This window comes from Caretta caretta, chromosome 1 (assembly GCF_965140235.1).
Source record: "Caretta caretta isolate rCarCar2 chromosome 1, rCarCar1.hap1, whole genome shotgun sequence".
NCBI lineage: Eukaryota > Metazoa > Chordata > Testudines > Cheloniidae > Caretta > Caretta caretta.
The window spans coordinates 155,989,170-156,012,228 of NC_134206.1; the positions used below are offsets into that span (position 1 = coordinate 155,989,170).

The 23,059-nt window shown below is 44.7% G+C and overlaps 1 protein-coding gene across 2 annotated transcripts in view; it reads right to left on the reverse strand.

The window, feature by feature from the left end:
- Positions 1 to 11,524: 11,524 nt before the first annotated feature.
- The window catches only part of NDP (norrin cystine knot growth factor NDP), a 30,394-nt gene continuing 18,859 nt past the window's right edge, over positions 11,525 to 23,059 (reverse strand). For both annotated transcript variants that reach the window (XM_048864844.2, XM_048864854.2), the window contains exon 3: positions 11,525 to 20,482. In XM_048864844.2, coding sequence (XP_048720801.1) covers positions 20,255 to 20,482 — 228 coding nt within the window. In that variant the 3' untranslated portion in view covers positions 11,525 to 20,254. The remainder of the gene's footprint in view (positions 20,483 to 23,059) is intronic.

Here is a 23,059-nt window from a genome sequence, read left to right on the forward strand (position 1 = left end):
GTCAATGCATTGCTCTATATTGTAACTCTTTATCTTTGGTCTTTCCACCCATTATCAGTTCAGAAGGCAGCGTTCATTTCCAAGCCATTTTGAGTTATTTTCCCAAGTCAGACTTCATGAGACACTCTGTCAAATACTTGACTACAAACTGGGTCTATTACATCTGTTCCATTGCCTTCTGTCACTCATTTTCTAATTCTATCGTAAAAAACAATCAAATCTGTCCGGCGAGATTTGTTCTTTATAAATATTTGCTGCCAATTGCTTATTTGAACTCTGCTCCCCACTAGAGTTGTCCAGTCATGTAAATAAGGCTGTTGTGAATAGAAGTCTCCTTGACTGACAGCTGTCACAATCACAGTGTCATTTGGCCCAGAACAAGATTTCATATCAGGTTACAGTAAGTGCAATAGCTTAAAGACATGATAATTTATATATTCATTATATTAAATTATATTATAACAACAGCATTATGACAATCACTTCATTGACACGTTTCACCGCTATGGAAGCAGATTGTAGTGAAGTGTGACAAAATGGGTATTTTCCTTTGTTTTGTGGCATGTGAGTCTTACGGTTTTGCATGAATGCTGTGTGTGCCTCAGTTTCCCTGAGTATTGCACCAATGTCTAGGTGGTGGGAATAAGGATGTGTGACTTTTTGGGGGCTGCTCTAGCTGCCTGCACGGATGCTATGGCTGCCCCCTCGTAACCTGAGACCCAGGAGAGGGATACGACCAGGTGACTTTTGGCCTGGGAAGCGAGACAAAGGCTGGAGGAGGAGCAACGGGTAGGGCAGGGGCCAGGCAGCTGGAAGTGAGTCAATCTCCTCTGGCTTGGGGTGCAGGGGGACGACCAGAGCTCTGGCTCTGGGCTCCCCTCCTCCCAAGATGGACTTGGCTGAAAGTCACTGATTTCTGTGCTAACAAGTTCTGTTCTATGCTGTGTTCCTGTCAACTAATAAACCTTCTGTTTTACCGGCTGGCTGAGAGTCACTGCTGACTGCAGAGTTGGGGTGCAGGGCCCTCTGGCTTCCCCAGGAACGCATGGTGTGGAAGGAGATGCTGAATGCTCTGAGGTCAGACCCAGGAAGGTTGAAGCTGTGTAAGCTTCTTACCCTGGAGACAGTATGCTCAAAGAGAGGAGGCTCCCCCAGAGTCCTGACTGGCTTCATATGGAGTAGTTCCAGAGCATCGCCCTGGTGCCTCCGTTACATGGGGTATTCCAGAAAATAACTTCGGTGCTATGGTGTCTCGCGTGACTGGCTTCTCAGTTCAGGTACAAGTCAAGGTGCTAGTGACAATCACTAAAGCCTCACATGCGTCCTGCCATGCTGTGTGACATCTGCTGAGGCTTCTCCGCTGTCATTTCATGCGTCTCAACTGTCCATGGCTGGCAGCATGATATTTTCAGTGTAAGGCTCCTGCTTTTGAAACTTGCTCTCCTGACTGTTCAGCTGAGCCAGAGAATGACAAGTGTCAGACCATGCTCAAGCTTTTCCCTGGACACTGCTGAATTGTTGTTGGCTGTTTTAAATCAGTTGGCATAAGAGGGTGGGACACTATTGATTTTGCTCATTGACAGTTGGATTCTATAGGTTTGAATACCGTAGTACAACTCTTGGCTACTTCTCATTATAGGTGCTATCTAGGAATAAAAAAGCCCAATAACATTCTTCATTCTTGTCCAAACCTATTGGGAATCCAGTCTCAAAGAGATCAGTGCTGACTTAGCCTGGTATTTTTTTTACTGGGTGTTTTATTTAGTAATAACAACATGCCAGGGTTTGAACAGTGAGTTTCTACTTGTATACTGTAGTCCCCTGTCCTCTGACCCCTGTGCCCTGCAGAGCATTTCCTGCCCAGTTGAGTTTATCCTCCCAATAGAATTTAAAATGGTGGGTAAAGTGGGACGGGGGGCATACAGAGCCCCTGGCATGAGGAGAAAAATGGGGGACCCTGGCATGGAGGCAATAGGCACCCCTGGTACAGAGGGAAAAAGAGGGGGAAACACATAGCCCCTGAGGGGAAGAGTGGGAGACTCTGGTGGGGTGTGTGAAGTGAGAATGGGAGGGCACAAAGAGCCCCTGGCCTAGAGGGAGAAGGGACAGCCTGCTATGGGTGGTAGTGGGTATGGAGCACCTCTGGTATGAAGTAGAAGGAGGAACTAGGGAGCACACAGAGCCCTTGGCAAGGGAGGGAGAAGGTGAGGGGCTTGCAGGGAGTCCCTGAAATAGAGGGGGATGGGAGGGTAGCACGCAGGGAGTGTGTGGGAGGAATGGAGGGACACAAGGAGTTCTGGGTATGTCCTATGAGCTCTGCCTATAGAAGCTACAAAGTATGTATCACCCTCTAGGGCAGGGGTCGGCAACCTTTCAGAAGTGGTGTGCCAAGTCTCCATTTATTCACTTTAATTTAAGGTTTCGCGTACCAGTAATACATTTTAACATGTTTTAGAAGGTCTCTCTCTAGAAGTCTATATATTATATAACTAAACTATTGTCATATGTAAAGTAAACAAGGTTTTCAAAATGTTTAAGAAGCTTCATTTAAAATTAAATTAAAATGCTGAACTTATGTCGCCGGCCCATTCAGCCTGCTGCCAGCCTGGGGTTCCGTTAGAATCATAGAATATCAGGGTTGGAAGGGACCCCAGAAGGTCATCTAGTCCAACCCCCTGCTCAAAGCAGGACCAATCCCCAATTAAATCATCCCAGCCAGGGCTTTGTCAAGCCTGACCTTAAAAACTTCTAAGGAAGGAGATTCTACCACCTTCCTAGGTAACGCATTCCAGTGTTACCTAGGCCGGCAGCGGGCTGAGCAGGGCCTGCGGCTGGGACCCCGGCTGGCAAGAGTCTGGCAGCCAGAACCCCAGACCAACAGTGAGCTGAGCGGCTCAGCCCGCTGCCGGTCTGGGATTCCATCCGCCGGCTCCTGCCAGCCAGGATCCCAGCTGTTGGCCCCACTCAGCCCGCTGCCGGTCTGGGATCCCAGCCCTGCCCACATAGAGTGGGTACCTACCTTCTGCCTGGTTCTAGCCCATTCTCTTCCTCTCTCTCTCTCTCTGCACTGAGCTGAGGGTGGGAATGCACTGAACACAGGGCTGGGGGTGAAGGAGCAGGCTGGGGGTTGGGGTGTAAGGTCTGGCCAGGAGCTAGAATGAGGGAAGGGGCTCAGGGTTGGGGCAGGAGGTTTGGGGGTGGAGTGCTTATCTGGGCAGCTCCCATTTGGTGCAAGGGGTGGGGATGGGAATGTGGGGGGTGCAAAAGTCAGGACATGGGGTATGGGGGGGCTGGGTATGTTTAGGGGGTGCAGGGGTGTGGGGGGGCTGGGGGCGTGTGAGGAGGGTGCAGGAGTCAGGGCAGGGGGCTGGGGGCGTGTGAGGAGGGTGCAGGGATCAGGGCAGGGGGCTGGGGTGTGTGGGAGGGGTGCAGGGATCAGGGCAGAGGCCTGGGTTTGGCAGCGGGCTGAGCGGGGCTGGCAGCTGGGACCCGGCAGGCAGCAGCATGCCATTAAAAATCGGCTCCCATGCCGTCTTTGGCACGCATGCCATAGGTTGCTGACCCCTGCTTTAGGGGCAGTAAAGCCTAATCAGGATGAATTCACAAGCAAATTTATGCCACAAGCCCCACACAGTCAATGCTACAACTCAGAACAAAAGTCTCATTAACATTGTCTTCCACAGAGACAATATTTCAGTTTATGAGGAGTGCTCCAGTTAACGCAAAGTGTGAAAATAAGGAGAGTGGTTCTATATTCCCAGATGTCTCTGTGTGCAGAGGATAAGAAAGTGAGCTGTGTCCAGCAGGAACTGAAGCACTGCTATTCCCAGAGTACATTGATATAGGAGCACCACCTACAGGCTACATACTTAACTCCAGTTCTCTTCAGTTCTCATCAGAAATGGATGAACAAACAGTAGGAATGTCATTGTCTGTGGCTGCGATTATGTGCCGATTCCCTGGAGAAGGGCATATTACATGCAGACAGAAATAAGCAGATGTGGAATTTCTGTACTCCGTCATCCCAGAAAGCATCTCAGATCAAAAGGATTTTTGTGTTTGCCTTACTGCTTTCTTTTTTTAAACCTCTGAATTGCTCAAGGTCAGGCTATCATTCATGCAGCTATTTTATCTGTAAGCAATAGTAGTAATAATAAAGTTTAAAACCCCTCTGTAAATTTTTAACCTCTTGCTGAAAGGTTGCAAACCATTTCCTTCAAGCTGCTGTTACTCAAGTCATGGCTGGAAACCAGCATTTGACAATAAACAGGATATTTTTCTGTTGCTCTAAATTTAAAATGCAAGCTTAACCGTAAGAGGGAAAAAACAGACAGTGTTTTCTAAATGTTTCAGCAGAAGCCAGATTATCCAGAGGATCCAAAACTCTGTAATACCTGTGAATATAAAGTCTGAATTACAGCATTATTATTCAGTGCTTGAAAGTATTGTCAAGAATAAATTAAGAGGATATCCAAGTCTTTTTTTCTCTTGTATCTATCTTAAAACTGACAGGGTTATAATGAATCACAGAATCATAAAAATATAGGGCTGGAAGGGACCTCAAGTGATCATTTAGTCCAGCCGCCTGCAGGGCCACTGGAACAATTTGTGTAGGGGGGGTGCTGGGAGCCATTGAGCCAAACTGTAAATCTTGTATACGATGGAAACCACTTCAAGCCAGGGGTTGCTGTCGCACCCACAGCACCCCTAGTTCCAGTACCTATGGCCCCCTGTGCTGGGGCAGGACCAAACATACCTATGCCATCCCTGACAGGTGTTTGTCTAATCTGCTCGTAAAAATATCCAGTGATGGGAATTCTATAACATCCCTTGGTGACCTATTCCAGTACTTACCTATCTTTAGAGCTAGAAAGTTGTTCCTGATATCTAATCTAAATCTCCAATAACTTCTTGTCCTAACTTCAACAGTCAGGGAGAACAATTGATCACTATCCTCTTTTTAACAGCCCTTAATGTATTTGGAGACTATTATTAGGGCCCCCTTTTTGAGTCATCTTTTTCTCAAGCCAAAATATACCCACTTTTTTCTGTCATTTTTGTTTCTCTCCCTTGGACACTGTCTAATTTGTTCACATTTTTCTTAAAGGGTGGCACCCAAAACTGAGCCAAGTACTCCAGCTGAGTTCTCACAAGTGCTGAGTGGAGTGGGACAATTACCTCCCTTGCCTTACAAATGACAGTCCTGTTAATACGTCCCAAAATGATATTACAACTGCATTACATTGTTGGCCTCATATTCAATTTATGATCCACTACAACCCCCATATCCTTTTCTGCAGAATTACTGCCTAGCCAGTTATTCCCCATTTTGTAGCTATGCATTGATTTTTTTTCCTTCTTAAGTGACGTACTTTGCACTTGTCTTTATTGAATTTCATCTTGTCAATTTCAGACTAATTCTCTGCTTTCTCAAAATCCTTTTGAATTTTAATCCTGTCCTCTGAAGTGCTTGCAGCTCCTCCCAGCTTGATGTCATCTGCACATTTTATAAGCGGAAGGCTGGGCAGCAATCTCCCCAGCACAGGACAGGAGAGCAAGAAACAAGGGAAACTCAAACAAAAAAACAGCATGGTTGCAATATTGATGTGCTTAGATGGCAGCTCACTGGGATTTAATATCCCCTGCCCATTGTGGAGAATCTCACTGTATTTCTTCAAAGGGAACTAACAGCTTGTCTACGTTTATGGCTAAATCAGCACTGCTGCGATCGATGCAGCAATGTCAATTTAATGGGCCTGGTGAAGACCCGCTAAGTCGATGGCAGAGTGCTCTCCCATCAATGTCTGTACTCCAGCTCCCCAAGAAGCATAAGGTAAGTTGGCAGGAGAGCATCTTCCATTGACATAGCACGGTGTAGACACCACAGTAAGTCAACCTACGTTTCGTCGACTTCACTTACATAACTGAAGAAGAGTAACTTCGGTCGAGTTACAGCTTTAGTGTAAACCAGTCCTAAATGTGTGAAGCCAACACTGGCATTATTCATGGATATTTAATATTTGAGCTCAAAGATTTAATGCAAAACTAGAGTCAAATTTCAGTCCTCATATGTTTGCGGCAACATCTTACAGGACCCCCCTCATTTCCCGAACTGCATTTTCAGCCACAGTTTTATATGTGAAGGCCCCCAGATGTGTGAAGTATTAGCAACTCTCTCTCAAAACCTGAATAGGGCTGATGTGGTAGGAGTGAGGGGGCAGAAAAACAGAGAGGAAGAAAAGCTGAATGAACTAAAGTCTGAACTTACCTAAATTAATGTTAACTGAATTTTGAACTTAAAATGCTGAGGACTACAGCCATCTACCCCTTTGAATAACCATTATTAATACGACTAGACCGGGGTGGGCAAACTTTTTGGCCTGAGGGCCACATGTCGGTATGGAAATTGTATGGAGGGCCAGCTGGGGCAGAGGATTGGGGCACATGGGGGGGATGAGGGCTCCAGCTGGAGGTGCAGACTCTGGGGTGGGGCTGGGGATGAGGGGTTTGGGGTACAGGAGGGTGCTCCAGGCTGGGATCAAAGGGTGTGGAGGGCAATCAGGGCTGGCGCAGGGGGGCTCAGGGGCGCAGGGGGGCTCGGGGGCTCAGGGGCGCAGGGGGGCTCAGGGGTGCAGGATCCAGGTGGCGTTTACCTGAAGCATCTCCTGGTGGTTCCTGGCCAATGGGAGCTGCAGAGCAAGTGCTTGGGGCAGGGGCAGTGTGCGGAGCCCCTGGGCTGCCCCTGCTTCCAGGAGCCGTGCAGAGCTGCTGCATGCACAGAGCAGAGCAAAGCAAGGCAAGCCTCTGACCCCGCTCCCCAGCTGAAGCACTGGAGCAGGGAAAGCTCCCAACCCTGCTCCCCGGTGGGAACTTCTGGGCTGGCCCACCCCTGAACTAGACCCATCTCAGGATTGGGCCCCAAGAGAGGGATTTTCAAAAGCTCGGAGAGTGTGACAGATTGCTGTTACCAATCTGCCTGAGGTGTCAGGTGATCAGGCTGAGGCAGCAGGATCGTTAGGGGAGGAGACGAAGGAGCACACCAAGTGACTAAATTTTAAAGCTTTATTAATAAAATAACAGCGGTCAGAGCTTGGCAAAGCGCAAACAGGAGAGGAGGCCCCTGGTAAGTGGCTTTGATTTTGGGAATCGCTGAAGCGAGTTGTTGAGGGCAGGAGGGTTGCAGAAAGCAGGCTTGTGTCTGTATGATATGTGGTCATTACACCACATGCCTATCTGAGCAGCAGAACAGGGTGTTGATTGACTCCCTCATTTAATGGGAATCTGCCTCAGAGATCTCCAGGAAACTCTCATGGAGATATTGGGCAATCCGCTGGTGCAGATTCTTGCCTCATTAAGGGTAACTTTCCCATGCCACTCTGCCATCACTGCGGGGGGAGGGGGGAATCATTGTTGCACACAGGTGAGCCGCATAAGGGCCAAGGCGGAAGCTGAGGTCTTGGAGAAGACCCTCCCTTGATTCTCTGCTCACCCTCAGCAGTGAGATATCTTCCATAATGAACACAGCCTGTGGAAAATGTGGGGACAGGAATGATTATAAGGCCCCCTCCTACAGTACTGGCTCTCCCCAAGAGCCATGTGCCCAGCGTACAGTACGGTCCTGGAACACTGATTTCCCCATCTCCTGCGGCTACTCACCATTTTGGGAGTCTTGTGGCTCACGTGTGCTTGCCTGGGGTCAGCCAGTTAGTGACAGGTATGTGAATAGTGGCTGTGTTTTAAATCACTGAATCAGTGGTCTGTGTGTTGCAAACAATACTGCTTCTGTAAAATGTTGCATTTTGGCTTCACAGATGTGACCTTGGGAGCCCAGCCTCCCTCTTTATCATCACTGACTGAATGGCTGCGCAGAATTAGAAAGTGGCCGTGAAGAACTAACGAGGACTTTCTGTATGAGGTCATGATGCATTCCACCACTGAGAAACAGGAATTGAAGGAGTGGTGGGACAGCAAGAAGAGGGACCGAAAGGAGAACGGGGCATGCCAGAACGAAGTCACAGAGCAGCTTTTAAACTTTATGGAGCTCCAAGAGGTCACATTCCAGGTACTACTACTACTAGCTACTAGCACTGAAACCAAGCAAAGAAAGTTAAGCCTTTCTCTGCAGCTGCTGTTGCAAAACTCTTTCCCATGCGCCCCCCAGACCCCGCCAACACACTCTTAACAACCTCCTGGCTCCAGTCTGTACCCGCTGCATTCTGCTCCTCCCCCACCATAGACTCCCAGTAGCCACTGCACTCAACACCCGTCCCTCTGCAGTTTAGCCCTGCTGAAGTACAGTACCCGCTGCCCTGTACTCCAAAGGAGAAGGTTGGATATGATACCTGGACATACAGAAATTTTTAATCATCCCGGGACCTTCCCTCTTCATGGGACCCAACCTTCCCCCGTCCCTCTCAGTGCTGGTGTGTTTTTTGTTTGTCTCGCTCCTCTGGTTGTTGTTTTTTAATAAAAGAATTGTGTTGGTTCTAAAGCACTCTATTCCATTAACTGAAAGCAAACAGAGCCCAGCAAAGCAACAGGCAATTTTCTTAAACCTTCACAGTGCATCGTCTGCACCAAGCACAATCACCTCCCAGCATTACAAGCACTGCACTCCCAAGCATAGCCACAAATATTAGTGGCTTTCAGCTTCAAATTGCTGCCTCAAGGCATCCCTGATCCTTATGGCCCTGTGCTGCGCCCCTCTAATAGCTGGTCTCCGACTGTTCAAATTCAACCTCCAGGTGCTGAGCCTCAGCGGTCCAGCCCTGAGTGAAGCTTTCACCCTTCCCTTCACAAATATCACGGAGTGTACAGCATGTGGCTGTAAGCATAGGAGTATTGTCATCGGCCAGGTCCCACCTCCTATATAGGCAGTACCTGTGGGCCTTTAAACAGCCAAAAGCACACTCAACAGCCATTCTGCACTTGCTCAGCCTGTTGTTGAACAGCTCTTTGCTGCTGTCAAGGTGCCTTGTGTGTGGCTTCATAAGCCACGACATTAAGGGGTAGGCAGGGTCTCCCGCGATCACAATGGGCATTTCAACTTCCCCTATGGTGATCTTCTGGTCCAGGAAGAAAGTCCCGGCTTGCAGCTTTTTGAACAGGCCAGTGTTCCGAAAGATGCATGTGTCATGCATCTTTCCTGGCCAGTCTGCGTTAATGTCAGTGAAACACCCACAGTGATCCACAAGCACCTGGAGAACCATAGAGAAATACCCCTTCCAATTAATGTACTTGGTGGCTATGTGGTCTGGTGCCAGAATTGGAATATGCGTGCCATCTATCGCCCCTCTGCAGTTAGGGAAGCCCATTTGTGCAAAGCCATCTGTAGTAAGATGAGGCCCTGAAACATAAACCCTTGATATCAAAGCCCCGCTATGGGACCTAAGGCCTGAGCTAAAGTAATGGTCAAGACGTTGCTAACATAAAGCAAAGTTAAGCTGTGAGCCAGAGGCAGGCCCTGCTCACAGAAGCTGGCAAGGAAAGGGCTGATGTTCCATAAACATATGCTGTTGCACAAACAAATGCCTAAAGTGGATTAGATATCAGAGCCGTACACAAATGGTACAAGAACATTCTTATACCGTCCACATAGATAACAAGGACAGAGGCAAAAGGCTAGTATGATGGATAGAGTTGTTTTGTTCGACCCACCATGTACAAGGTGAGAGGCAGCACCTTCCTGCGTAGAAGGGTGGTGCATTGTTACATAAAGGGGTTGCACCTCAATACGTCAGGAGTGTTATGTAACTTGGTTCTACCTGTGTATAAGAATACATCCCTGGGGCAGTGTCTTTTGTCCGGCCTAGGGGGCAGTGGAAAATCCTGCCACTGACTAAGCTGTGTCCATTGTCAGGGAGCACATAGGGACAAGCAACAAACTGTATATAAGTTATATGAATTGGGGAGTTAGAGATTGTGTTTCTCTTCGACAATAAACCTGGCCAACGTGCCTTTGTACCTTACTAGAGTTTGTGGTCACTGGGGGCTCTGTCAGGGTCTGCTGTGATAGCAATCTGCAGAGCCGGGGCAGCACACAGAGGGACTATACGCATGCAGCTAACTGATATCAATATCGAGCAAGAGCACATCACACCTGTGGCAACTGACAACACCATCCACAATGTCACACACGTTGCCCAGAGTCATGGTCTTTCGGAGCAGGATGCAATTAATGGCCCTACACACTTCCTTGAACACGCATCCAACAGTAGATTTTCCCACTCTGAACTGGTTAGCGACTGATTGGTAGCAGTCTGGAGTAGCCAGCTTCCACAGTGCAATTGCCACACACTTCTCCAATGGCAGGGCAGCTCTCATTTTCATGTCCTTGTGTCGCAGGGCTGGGGCGAGCTCATCACAAGGACCCATGAATGTGGCTTTCCTCATGCGAAAGTTCTGCAGCCACTGCTCGTCATCCCACACATGCATGATGCTGTGATCCCACCACTCAGTGCTTGTTTCCCAAGACCAAAAGCGGCGTTCTACTGTGGTCAGCACCTCCGTGAATGCCACAAGCAATCTTGTGTCGTAGCTACCATAGGCGCCAACTTCCCCACATTCCCCTGGGTGCTCGACCCCCCCCCCCCCGCCCCAGGTCCCACCCCCACTCCACCCCTTCCATGAAGCCATGCCCCTGCCCACCTCTCCCCACCCCTTCCCCACCCCCATTCCAACCCCTTTCCCAAAGTCCCCGCCCCAACTCCGCCCCCTCCCTGCCCCTATTCCAACTCCTTCCCCAAATCCCCACTCTCGCCCTGCCTCTTCCCCTCCTCCTCGTCCTCTGAGCATGCCACGTTCCTACTCCTCCCCTCCGCCCCCCCCCAGAGATGCTGTTGGCAGCAGCCGGGTGGGAAGCACTAGGAGGTAGGCGGAAGAGCAGGGACGCGGCACGCTCAGAGGACGAGGAGGGGGGGGGGGTGAGGGGAGCTTGGCTTCCAGTGGGTGCAGAGCATCCACAAATTTTTTCCCGTGGGTGCTCCAGCCCCGGAGCACCCACGGAGTCAGCGCCTATGGTAGCTACTACGAGTGGTGAGATCAATGTCGAACTCCTCTTGCCTCTGTAGTTTAAGGAATAACTCCACTGCCTCTCATGACACGTTAGTCAGAGCGAGCAGCATACTGGTCAACAGTGCGGGATCCATTCCTGCAGACCGAAGAGGCAGAGCACGCAGTACACAAACCGTTGAAAGATGTCACCAAATGCAGATGGAAGCACAGAGATTGCTGGGACACGAAGCAATGCATCATGGGGTATTGGGACAGGACCCAGGATGCCCCGCGACCCCCTCCACCTTCCCACAACTCTTAGCGGTGGAAGAGGAAGAGATGCTCTGTGGGGTAGCTGCCCAGAGTGCACCGCTCCGAATACCACTGCAAGTGCCACAAGTGCCATGCTATTGTGTAGACAGCTGATAGTGTGAACACACAACAGCGGTTTCCCTTCTGCGCTCTCTGAGCGGCACTGTAACTTTCAGTGATGTAACTCTGACAGTGTAGACATACATTGAGACATACAAACTGAGTTAAAGCCACTTTAATTCTAAATAAGAGTGTCCACACAGGGGTCCAAAGTGAATTAAGCGAAAGTGAATTAAGAGCACTTTAATCCTAAATAGGATCTTCCATAAAGGGGTTTAATATAGTTTAACTAATCCACTTTGAAAGTTAATTCAGATTAGCTTTCCTGAATGCCTCCATGTAGCCAGGCCCTTAGCGTTAATTCAGTTAGGGCTTGTCTAGGTTTACAGTTAGTGCAGGACAGACTGGGGTATAAATTTACACCGCGCAATGACTATCCATGTGGAACCGACTGCTCCAGAGTAAAAGTTTCCTAGTGCACTTTGATCTACCCTGCTTTGAAATGGGAGTAGATCAAAGCACACTAGGGTACTGTTAGTACGGGGCAGCAACATCCACGTGGGCAGTTAGTATGCAGCACACTAGTGTAAGGTAGATTTACACCCCAGTCTGCCACACATGAACTGTTCCTCTAGAAAAGCCCTTAGTGTTAATTAAGGAATCTTCTTGGGACAAGTCCCATACTCCATGTTCAATAGAACACAGAACACACTCTTATTGTCCCCAAATACACAGCCATTAATAATAAACTAAAGGAATTAGAGATCACTGTTCCTCCTGTGCCATCTTTGCCTTCCTATGGTTATAGTCAATGGGGAAAGAGCTGCACTTTTTAATATCACACAGGAGTTTAGATGAGGCACGGTTTCCAAATGCCCAGAGCAATAATTTTATTACAGAAGCAATAAACCATGCAAACATCCTGAAGTTATTAAAACAAAAATATCTGTGAATTGACTATAAGGAAGTGGACTAGAGAAAATATAGATTGTGAGTGTACCCACTAGGGACATGAGACTTCCTACAGGGTAAGAGTCTAACTCCTTTTCTCACAGTAAGTAGTGCCTTACTTCTTGAACAACTCACCTGCTTTCATTGAGACCGTTCAATAAGTTAGGTACTAGAGCACGGGAGCAAGGTTGCCCGGATTTGGCCCATACTGAAATTCGATGGATCAGAAGAATGGCTTCTACACTGATGGGCACACAAAGAGCCTGCGTCTCCTCTCAAACATCAGAAGTAACTGGATTAAAATCAGTGGAGTTATGCGGTTTAAAAGCAGTATGAGTGAGACCAGAATCCAGACCCAGTGAGCCGCCAAAAAAAAACTGCAGCGGCAGCTCTTGTGTAGCCACAGGAGACGGTAAGAAACTAAAATAACAACATATTTGAAAAATAGTTGGAGGCCTTCCTTTATCTATAATACTTTAACATACAAACACCTTCCATCACAAAAAAAATCACAAAACAGGTTTTCTACTTTTACAAATTGTCAACAGAGCACACAAAACATTTACTGGTCTATTGAAATAAATACTATCGTCTCAGTGACTGCGTGCTCAGGCCTGCCCTCCTGTACCCTGCTACATGTACATTATGCTGCAGCCATCTTGCTATGGCAACTGTGAAATTCAAACTTTATAGCCTGCGAGATTTCCCATATTTGAAACCTCAGTGCCAAACAGTGATGCTCCTGACAGGATAGTATTATGCACAAAGCCACCTCCAGGTGACCCAATCTGGCAGGTGGTTTTGGTCGTGGCAAGTCATTTTGCTCATGCAGCATTTATAACTCACAAAAGTGTAATTATTCTTTTTGCAAAAGCTCCTTAATTGTCACATGTTGTTATAGCTTTGCAACGTATCTGGCAGATAGCAATACAGTATATACATGTAAATGTGTTATGCACATAGATCCATTAACCTTATTGGCGTATGTAAACATCCCTCTTTCCAAAGCATTTAGAGCATTGTGTTTATATGGATCTAAGTATTTTACGAATGAGCATCAACATTAACCTCTTGCTCCCTAAACCAAAAGGGTTTGAGCGGCCTGAGGTTGTATTGCTCCCAGATCATGAGAATCTGAGCCTCATGTTGCTCAACAGTGACACCCGCTGGTCATTGAAGCAAAACATTGATAGAGCTAAGAGGGAGCTGCCGAGAGACGCCTCGAAAGAACAGACTCAACCATCTAAAAAATTCAGTATTACATATAGCAAGTCTCATTTTTAATGTTACCAAATTGCTTCTACATAAAACAGTGAACTGAGGCTGATTGTTCTTAAGAATCTTACTACTGCTGCAAAATTACAATATTGAAAACCACATATTGATTTCATATTAAAGGAATGGATGCTTTTATGTTTTCAGATGCTTTTTCTATTTGAAAGTAGAGTGCAGACAAAAGAGCCTAGTCCTGATGGAAAATTAGAAAATCATAAAATCCATGTAGCGCTCATGGTTACAGATAAAGGCAAACTGATCTATCTATAGACTAGCTCTTTAACTCTTCCTAGAAGAAGAATATTTGTAAACAGGGGCATCATTTCAGCAAAATTCTGGTGGGAGGCATTCTATGTGATTATGTTATACCCTGCAAAGCTGGGGCTGGGGGGGGGGGCGGGAAATGGAAAACATAATGAAGCAAATAGACCTATGAAAGTTGAGGGGGCAACTGCCCCTGAGTCCCCTAGCAAATGATGCTCTGGTTAGTAAATTACTCAGGGAGTTTTATATTTTTTTTAAATTTTGTTTTTTAAATGAGCCATGTTGTTATTGGTTAATTTTGGTCAGCTGGCTAAAGGAAGGGTTGATTTTTTTCACAGGTAAAAGATTTATGGTGTTTCTTTGAAATCCCTTTTAAATTCCTCACAATGTTCCAAAATGGTCTGTTAACAACATTGGTATTTCTGGAAGATGCATTTCTCTGTGAAGCCCCAATAGGAATGCTTATTCCTACCAATAAGACCCTTGAATGCTGGAGTACTGTCTTCTGATTTATGTAAAGCAGCTTTCTCCTAGCACAAATCACTGAAGGGCCCATATCTGTACAACACCCTGCCTGGCTAAGTAATTTGGAGGCTGTTGATTACCTGTCCAGAATTTCTTTGAGCCACATGTAAAGATTTTGACCCATTCCTCACAGAATACCAGGGATAGACTCATTATTCACATTTCCGACCACCCCTTTTTGCACTTGCACCATATAAGAAGCTGACCTACAGCTAGTTTAAAACACTCTGTACAGCATATTTGTAAGGGCACCTGTTACATCTGTAGTAGTGTAATATCTCTAGTAAAGTTGTCAATCACTTGTGCTGCACTAAGTTTTTTGTTTCAACCTTTGTGTTTCAAACATCTATCGAGTCAAAAAAGGTAAGAAAAATACAGGAGCTCAATATGCTCATGGTGATCTGTTTCAGTCTCCTGCTGGTACTCTGAATTTTTTAAGCTGTTTGGATTTTCTGAAAAATACCTATGCACAGAGCTAGAGGGCAAATTCCCTGCTACGCAGAGCTCTCTTTTCTTTAGGGCCTAATCCCATTCCTCTCAAACTGCATTGCAAACCTTCCATTGACTTTAGTAGCATAGGAAAACGGCACTGAAATACACCAGAAAAGGACACACCAGCATTCTAAGTAGCTCTTCTTCCCAAATCAGATTCTAAAAAGCAGAAGCAGTACTGAAGAAAGACACACACAAGAGCAGGAGACTGGAATATTCCATTGCTGCGGTAACTTCTATTTTTTATTCTTCTTGCCCGTTCACAAAAACACATTTAACTGAAAATTATACACCTCCGTCTGTGTGTCAGTGCAAATCTGCTAGAGTTGCCCTGTCGCACACCTGTCTCTGAGATTATAAAATGTTTTAATTTGTTATTTGATGGATAGTAAGAAGTGCTCATTTAGGTCCTGATCTGAAGCCCATCAAAGACGATGGACTCCCCTTAATGTCAATGAACTTCATATCAGGCCCCTTTATTGTACTTCGCATTGGACAAACAGCAGACACAGGCACTTGATTATGCCAAGCAGAGACAGACAGGCTCAAGGTCTCTTATTTGTAAAAGTTCTCCATGCTCACAAGCCAAGGAAAGGTGTAATTAATGTCCCTGTGGACATCTTCAGGAAAACAGTGAGCTCTTAAGTTAATTGTTATTATTTATATAGGGACTGACCCATCCAAAGCACTTAAACATGCATGTTACTTTAAGCAAACGAGTGGTCCCATTGAAGTGGGGCCATAGTACTCAACATATGCTAGATTATGGTATTTTTATTCTGACACGTTACAACTTCTTTTTAACGGGGTCTCTGATATACAACATTGGCTTATAATGCACTTCTTACACATAAAAAATCCTGATGAAGCTCTTTACTATAGTTCTTTTCCATGCTTCAAGTTTGTGTCTTTCTCTGTCTGGGCTCCATTAGTAAATCATTTTAATGCAATTAGCCCAATTCAAATTGAACTATAGCACTGCTGATACAGTAGTCTATGGTTTTAAAAAGTAAACTAGCATGATGCTGTGTACTGCACCATGGTAGATGTGGATACAGAAGAGATTGTTGGGGGTCTGATTTTGTGGCCCACACATTAGGAACATGATGAAGAGAAAGGAAGAAAGGGGAGGATGAGACAGGAAAGCAGAGAGAGGTGATGATGGCCTTTGGTTGTAGGAGCATCACTTGTTGGGCAAACCACAGAATGTTCTTGGAGGAAGCTGCCCATCCTGCAAGTCTGGTGGATCCTTCTTCAGTAAGGGTCAACCTCAGTGGAAAAAGAAAAACCACACAGACACACACATTCAGATGCTGAGGAGAGGACACTATTGCAAAGAACCTGCCCCTCCTCCTGCCCCTCCGCATTATCTAGACAATTGTCCCTTTCCCTTTCTGTTCTCAAGGAACAACATTATTATAGAGGTACTTAGAGTGTAGTCAAACCTTCAGAACATATCAGAGATGTATCAAGTACAATCTCATGCTAAGGAAAAGTCATTTAATTTTCATATTTTCTCACACGAGTCAAATCCTGTGGTCCTTCATGTTCAAAGATGGTTGCTCTATATGGGGCACTTGAATCCATATTGTTGCACATAACTGATGATTTGTGTACTTTGTTTAGTTGCCTAAAATGGATATAGGTGCTAAATATGGATTTAGGTGCTAAATTTTAGGCACTCATTTAGTGACAGCTACAGTCTGGCTGTAATGATAACCCCCAGGGATGTTAGAGGAGGGAGAATGAACTGTATGACCTTTTTCTTTCTAAACATCATTCAGCCACTGAGTTGTCATGAAGTCCACTATTAATAATCATTTCAATTGTCTAGGACTGGACAATTCCCATGCTACATGAAAACTGGGCCTTCGGCCCTTATCTTCTGAAGTCAATACGAGTTTTACCTGAGGAAGGGCTAAGCAAAAACTGAGTAAGAACTTAAAGATTTTGCTCAGAGTTTGTTATTTACCAATTCAACTTGCTTGCAAATAGGGTTGGCGCCTTCAAGTCCCAACTCTGTTATATTTATCTGACTCTGTAATTAAGTTAAAAAAACTTGAATTGACTCACAATTATTTGCCTGGCAACAGATTTTGAGGTCACAAGGAGATGACTTCACTATAGGATCAAGAGAAGGGGAAGGAATTTTGGGTGTGAGAGAAAGCTTTTGTTAAACCACAAATATCTTCTGAGACCAACTGTCGCAATAATAGCTCTTGCATTGTGATGGAAAAGGGACACAGGACTAAATATATCCCAATTTTTTCTCTCACTATAAATATTCTCTTTTTTCTAAGTTGGCTCTGGTGTGAAAGTCTTTCTTTAAATCCTTCCCCCTGCCCCCTTCTTACCAAAGAGAGAGAGAGCAACAGCACAACCAATGACTTTTTCAATGAGGTATTATTCATCAATCCAGTCCTGTCTAGCTTGAGACATTGGCTACTGTACAGTAAAAGCTCCAAGCAGCAGATCCCCAGCCTGTGTAAATTGTCAGAGCTCTGGTGTCTTCAGTGGAGCTAAGGATCTGCCCCTTGATGTCATGTGGTGGGGGAAAGGGGAGAGACACTGAATACCAGCAGCTGCCCTTAAAATTTTTCCAATCCCTTTGGTAACTAAATAACATGACTTCAGCTCATGCAGAATTCTCTATCTTAAGTACAGGGATACTTTGTATATTTTGAGGTAATAGTATGTAGTTATCAAAGACAAAACTGAAAATGTATTAGGGCAACCACTATAATTTTAGATTATTAATGGTTCAGATAATCAAGGGGATTTTTTACATAATTAATATGGAGACACGGTCCTGTTTTGGATAATGAAGCGTTTTAGGTAATGAAGCCTGGACACACAAAAATGTTCCTGAAGGAGGAGGGGGGGTCTTGTACAAACTAGTTAAGTGATAATACTCCGTACACACTCCTATCTGTCATGTTCAAACTATTCATCAGATATGAAAAGAATCACCATCAGAATGAAATAATGAATCACATCCAATGATCTCATTGTGGTCCTTCAGGCATGGTCCTGGCATTTGACTATGAGCTACACAGCTCATAACAATTTGATTCACGCTTCATCCACAGCTCTAAGAGTTCTTATTTTAAACTGGCCATCAATGACAAGATACTCTCCAGCAGACAGGGGATACTCTTTTCAGTCTATACCATCTATCTGTCACTAATATCTATAAGTGTCTGTGTACATTTGGCCCCAATCATTTTCTATTTTTACTGAATTATATCCTGCTCCAGAATTCAGCTGAGTATATGCCTGCCATTTGTCTCTACTTCCCATAGTGCTCCTGGGACGGTAATGGTCAAGGACATTGGATCTGCCTGGTCAACCACAATAATGCATATGTAATCCATGGAAATGCTCACTTCCCAATTTCAGGCCACTTAATCTGTTTCTTTATATTAGAGAAAGACCTTGGGGAGTCCTTGAGCATGCTCAATGGAATTCCTGTGATGTAATTGCCAAAAGCCTGGTTGCTATATATGGCAATTGTTCAAGACAGATTAGATGGCATACAACAGATGGGCTGTATTCTGGACTTGTCTACCCACTCCCAACCTCTGCCCCTCCTATTCATTATTGTGCAATGACGTTCAGATTACTGCTGGAGTAACACTGGACTTTATGCATATTCCATGTGGGTGTCAGTGTGGATTTGAAGCTGGACTGAATCATGGCATTATGAGCCATGAGCTCTCTACTTCTTTGGCTTTGACTATCTCACATGGAACACCTGTTTAGGTTGATCTGGGTTCAGGGAAGAGATTCTGTAGCAGGTTGACTATCCTACTCAGTATATCGCCATTAAAAGGAGCCAAGATCCAAATAAATTTATGTAGTTTCCATGTTGTGGAAGGCTATGGGTATTTATTGTTCAACTGACCCTCCCAAAAGCTAAATGTTTAAGAGCAGGGCCAGCTTTAACTACAAATAAAGTAATCTGTACCTTAGGGGCACCGTTTCTGAAACTTTGCAGAGATGACCCATGCCTTCCGATGCGGGGGGAGGGAGGTACAGTGAGGGCAGTGGCTTCAGCAGATGTTACTGACCATGCTCAGTCCATGTAAGCATGCTCATTTGCTCAGTACAAGCCAAGCAGCAAATTGGGAGGCCATGTGACCCCCCCCCCCCACACACACACATCATCTCTTTTTACATGCCAGGCAACCTCCTAACTCATGGGCTAGGCCTATTTCCTTGTCCAACAGTGGTCCTAGAGGGGAAGGCAACTGGTGGTCGGATCCTCCCTTGCAGAGAAGCAGCATGATCCAGTAATTAGTACACAGCTGGGATTCAGGCTCTGCCAAGGCCTTGTTGTAGGCAGATCAGTTAACTCCCCTGTGCCTCAGATTCTTTATCTTTAAAACAGGGATAGTGATACTTACTCACTTTGGATGAAGTACTTTGAGATCTATGGATACAAATTATTCCTACATATTGTTATTATTCTGGCAGCTCTGGGATCTGTTCCTCCTGAGGCCAGCCCAGTTTAAGAAGAGATTCTGTTTAAGAGGCTCCATTTTTAAATTGTAAACCAGTACTTAGTTTCTAGTTTTTAATTAGTGCATTTTGTGACAGCTACAGTCTGGCTATAATGATCACCCCTGGGGTATTAGAGGAGAAAGAATGAACTGCATGACCTTTTTCTTCCTAAACGTCACTCAGCCACCAAGTTGTGAGGCAATCCACTACAAATAATCATTTGAACCGTCTAGAGATGGACAATTCCCATGCCTCATTCGCTATCCAGTTTACTTTTCAATTATTTATTCATAATTTCAGCTAAACCACAGTTAAAATTGTCCAGAACTTGTCTGCCAGATCAAGTAACATATATCCCTTACCATCAACGCAGTTCATTTTGAAGGGCAATATAACTAAGAGACAGAGAATAAAATGACACAATAAGCAGTCATATGCAGGAATGGAGTGATCCTGCTTCCAAATGTTCACTTTTGTAGAATATAGTACCTCCAGCAGATGGACCCCCGTTGTTCTCTCTCTGTGTCTTTATTGTTCACTGGCAAAAAAAAAAACTCCCATCAGTCCTTATTCAAAACTCCCAGAGCAGAAGAAAGGCTGAGCCTGAAAATATACCCCCAAAGTATCCTTTCAGGGGGAAAAAAGGGTTCATGTCTCCAGGGTTTTGTCTTCAGCACAGACCAGCAGATGGATGTCTTTGTTTTCACAATCAGCACAATCCAGGGCCCCGGTGTCTTTCATTTTCTACTTCTCAAATCCAACCCAGCTTGATGAGTCCTGGTTGTAGGAATACTTTAATAGTGTGCTGGTGAGCTCTCAGTGGCTGCGATTGCTTTCTGGGAGCAGTGTCCCCCCTCTCCTCATTGCAACTGGTGTCCCCCTAGGAGTTGCACTCTTCACAATGGCAGGATAGGATGTAACGGTACGTAGCAGTGAGCCTCATGCCACCTGAGCAGCGCAACCTCATTGCTTTCAGCTTGGAGGTCTGGGGCCGGCAACAGTGGCAGGTAGAACGGAATGGTTGTTTTAGGACTGTGCTGAAGGAGACCATCGGCTCAGAGCGTGATGTCTGACTGCAGCGTCCCTCGCAGCGAGCCAGCAGCACCATCTGCAAGTTAGAACAGAGAAGAGTTAGGAAACGTACACACTGTGTTAGTGTGTGGCCAGGGAATACAGACATGGAGTTCAATCAAATGTAATTGAATTTAAGTGTCTCAGGATTAACTGGGAAACACCTGGTGGTGGCTCTTGACTACCTAGTATGATGCAGAACAGTAATAATGGACTATGTCCAGTCTAGATTGTTCAATGTTAAGTTGTATTTTATGTACAGTCGTTTAGAAGAAAGCATCATCAGCGTCCTTGAGTTCTGGACATCATCATCCATTGGGGATTTGGGGCCTGGTCTTCAGAAAGCCAGGGCTTGTGTTTCAAATACAGTTGTATGTGCAATTACTGCAACTGTGCCTTGGCCTGAGCTCTCTGAAAATCAAGCCCTGAAATCATAACTGACCAATCAGGTCGTGACTCTTAGTTGGCTAATATTTAGCATTTCTAGTTAATAAAACAGGTGGTCACCAGAGCTAGCTTTTACAGTCTGTGCATCCCTTAGAAAAATAAAGGAGAATTTCAACTTTCTTATTTTTTAAAGTAAGTTTCCAGACCTTTTCTTTGCAAAGATCTCCTTAAAGAGGTAAATCAATATAATGTAATGAAGATATAATGTAATGAAAATATAAACCAATATAAACTCTTTGCTGGGTTTGAAAGCTTATCACTGACTTTTCCTAACAATATTAAAGGCCCACTGGTCTTTCTCTTCTTCCACTGAATGAACTGTGAATAGACGAAGACATGTTACAGACCTGGAAAGAACTAAAGAGCTTCCATGGTGATTACCCATTTATTTCCCTTCCAAACAATCTACTGTCCAGCTGTGGAGAAGAGTAGAAACTGTGTTAGGCCCTGTCCAAAGGACAAAAAAAGGGTGCTTTTTAAAAGCATGTTAGCTAACTCGAGTTAAGGGTTATTTCAAACCACAGTACAGTAGTTAACAGTTTGTGTAGACACAGTCAGTATTTAACAACTTTAAACCTATACCATGGCCAACCAGCATGATTTTACAGCTGGTAATTGCTATGCTTACACGAGGTGTTTCAAACTAGATCAGCAAACTTCAGTTAGCCAAGACAGATTCATAGATTCCAAGGCCAGAAGGGACCATCGTGGTCATCTAGTCTAACACAAGCTATTGAACTTCCCAAAAATTCCTAACTTTGTCTAGCTCCAACTTCCAGCCACCAGACTGTGTTATACCTTTCTCTATTAGACTGAAGAGCCTTCTGTTATCAAATGTTTGTTTCCCACGTAGGTATTTATAGATTGCGATAAAATCACTCCCTAACATTCTCTTTGATTCGAAACAGATTGAGCTCCCTGAGGCACGTTTTCCAATTCTTTATCATTCTTGTTGCTCTTTTTCTGAACCCTCTCCAATTAACATTTTAAGTTTAATTTTTTCCCCAGAATCCTGAGAATGCCTAATTGTGCCACTATATCTTTTATCTGATTGCAAGAATTCTTTTTCAATGATTAATACAAAAGCATTTCAACTGAAATGTTACATGATCCATCATGGGATACATTACCATGTGGTGAAGAATAGCTGCAAATGATGGTGTTCTTAGCATGGGAATGTTTATACATTTTTGGCTCCACTGTCCTAAAAAACAAAATCTTTAATCTCACCTCTCTCTGCCTAATCCTGCCGGTGTCACCAGAAGCACCAGAAAACAATGGAACTGGAGAACGGAACTGGGGACAGGATAAAGATTACACAACATAACTGCAAAGCAGAATTTTTCATGTGCTCGCAAGAAATCTATTCAGAGCTGATACTAATACTAGTCTTCCACAAAAAAGACACTTTTTTTCAATAAAACTGCATTGTAATTGTTTAGTTAGCTTAATACATTTAACATAGTGATTTTAAAACAAAGCATCACATCACACTTTGCAGATCTTACCATTGCAAAATTTTGCTCAGGTATCAATGGAAAGATAGGCTTCCTAGTGCATGGTAATTTTTAAAACTATGTTTTTCCTTACAGCCCCTATTTATAGATTACAGTTGTACATTTTAAGAGTGGCACTGCATCATGGGAATCATAAACTTTGCTGGAAAAAAAAGTAATCAGAATTCACATTTAGATGGCCTTTTAAACTCTTGGACTAACCTGTAACTTAACCGACTCCTCTTAAATTCCCAAACAGCACCAGTATATTTTGGCAGGTGTGCAAATGAGCTGGAAATAGCATGTACTTCAGAAGCTTTGCTTTGCCATTTAATCAATTGCAGCAGCTGTTTATTGCATTGTATACTATAGTGAAATAGAGATTATTACTCCATTAAATAATTAGTAATGATATGATGGCACAGCACACTAACAGAGTAAGTATATATTTAGTAGAAATATATGGGTGTTTTATAACCCAATATCCAGGTGTGAGTTCTCCTCCTCCCCTACATAACCATGTACATGTCATATTTTAATGCTATTCCGGAAGTACTGGGGTGACCATATTTCCCTATGCTGAATATGGGACACCTGTAAATAAATAAATAAATAAATAAATAAAAATGACTCGTATTCAAGTGAGTTCAGTGGCAATCAATCAGAACTAC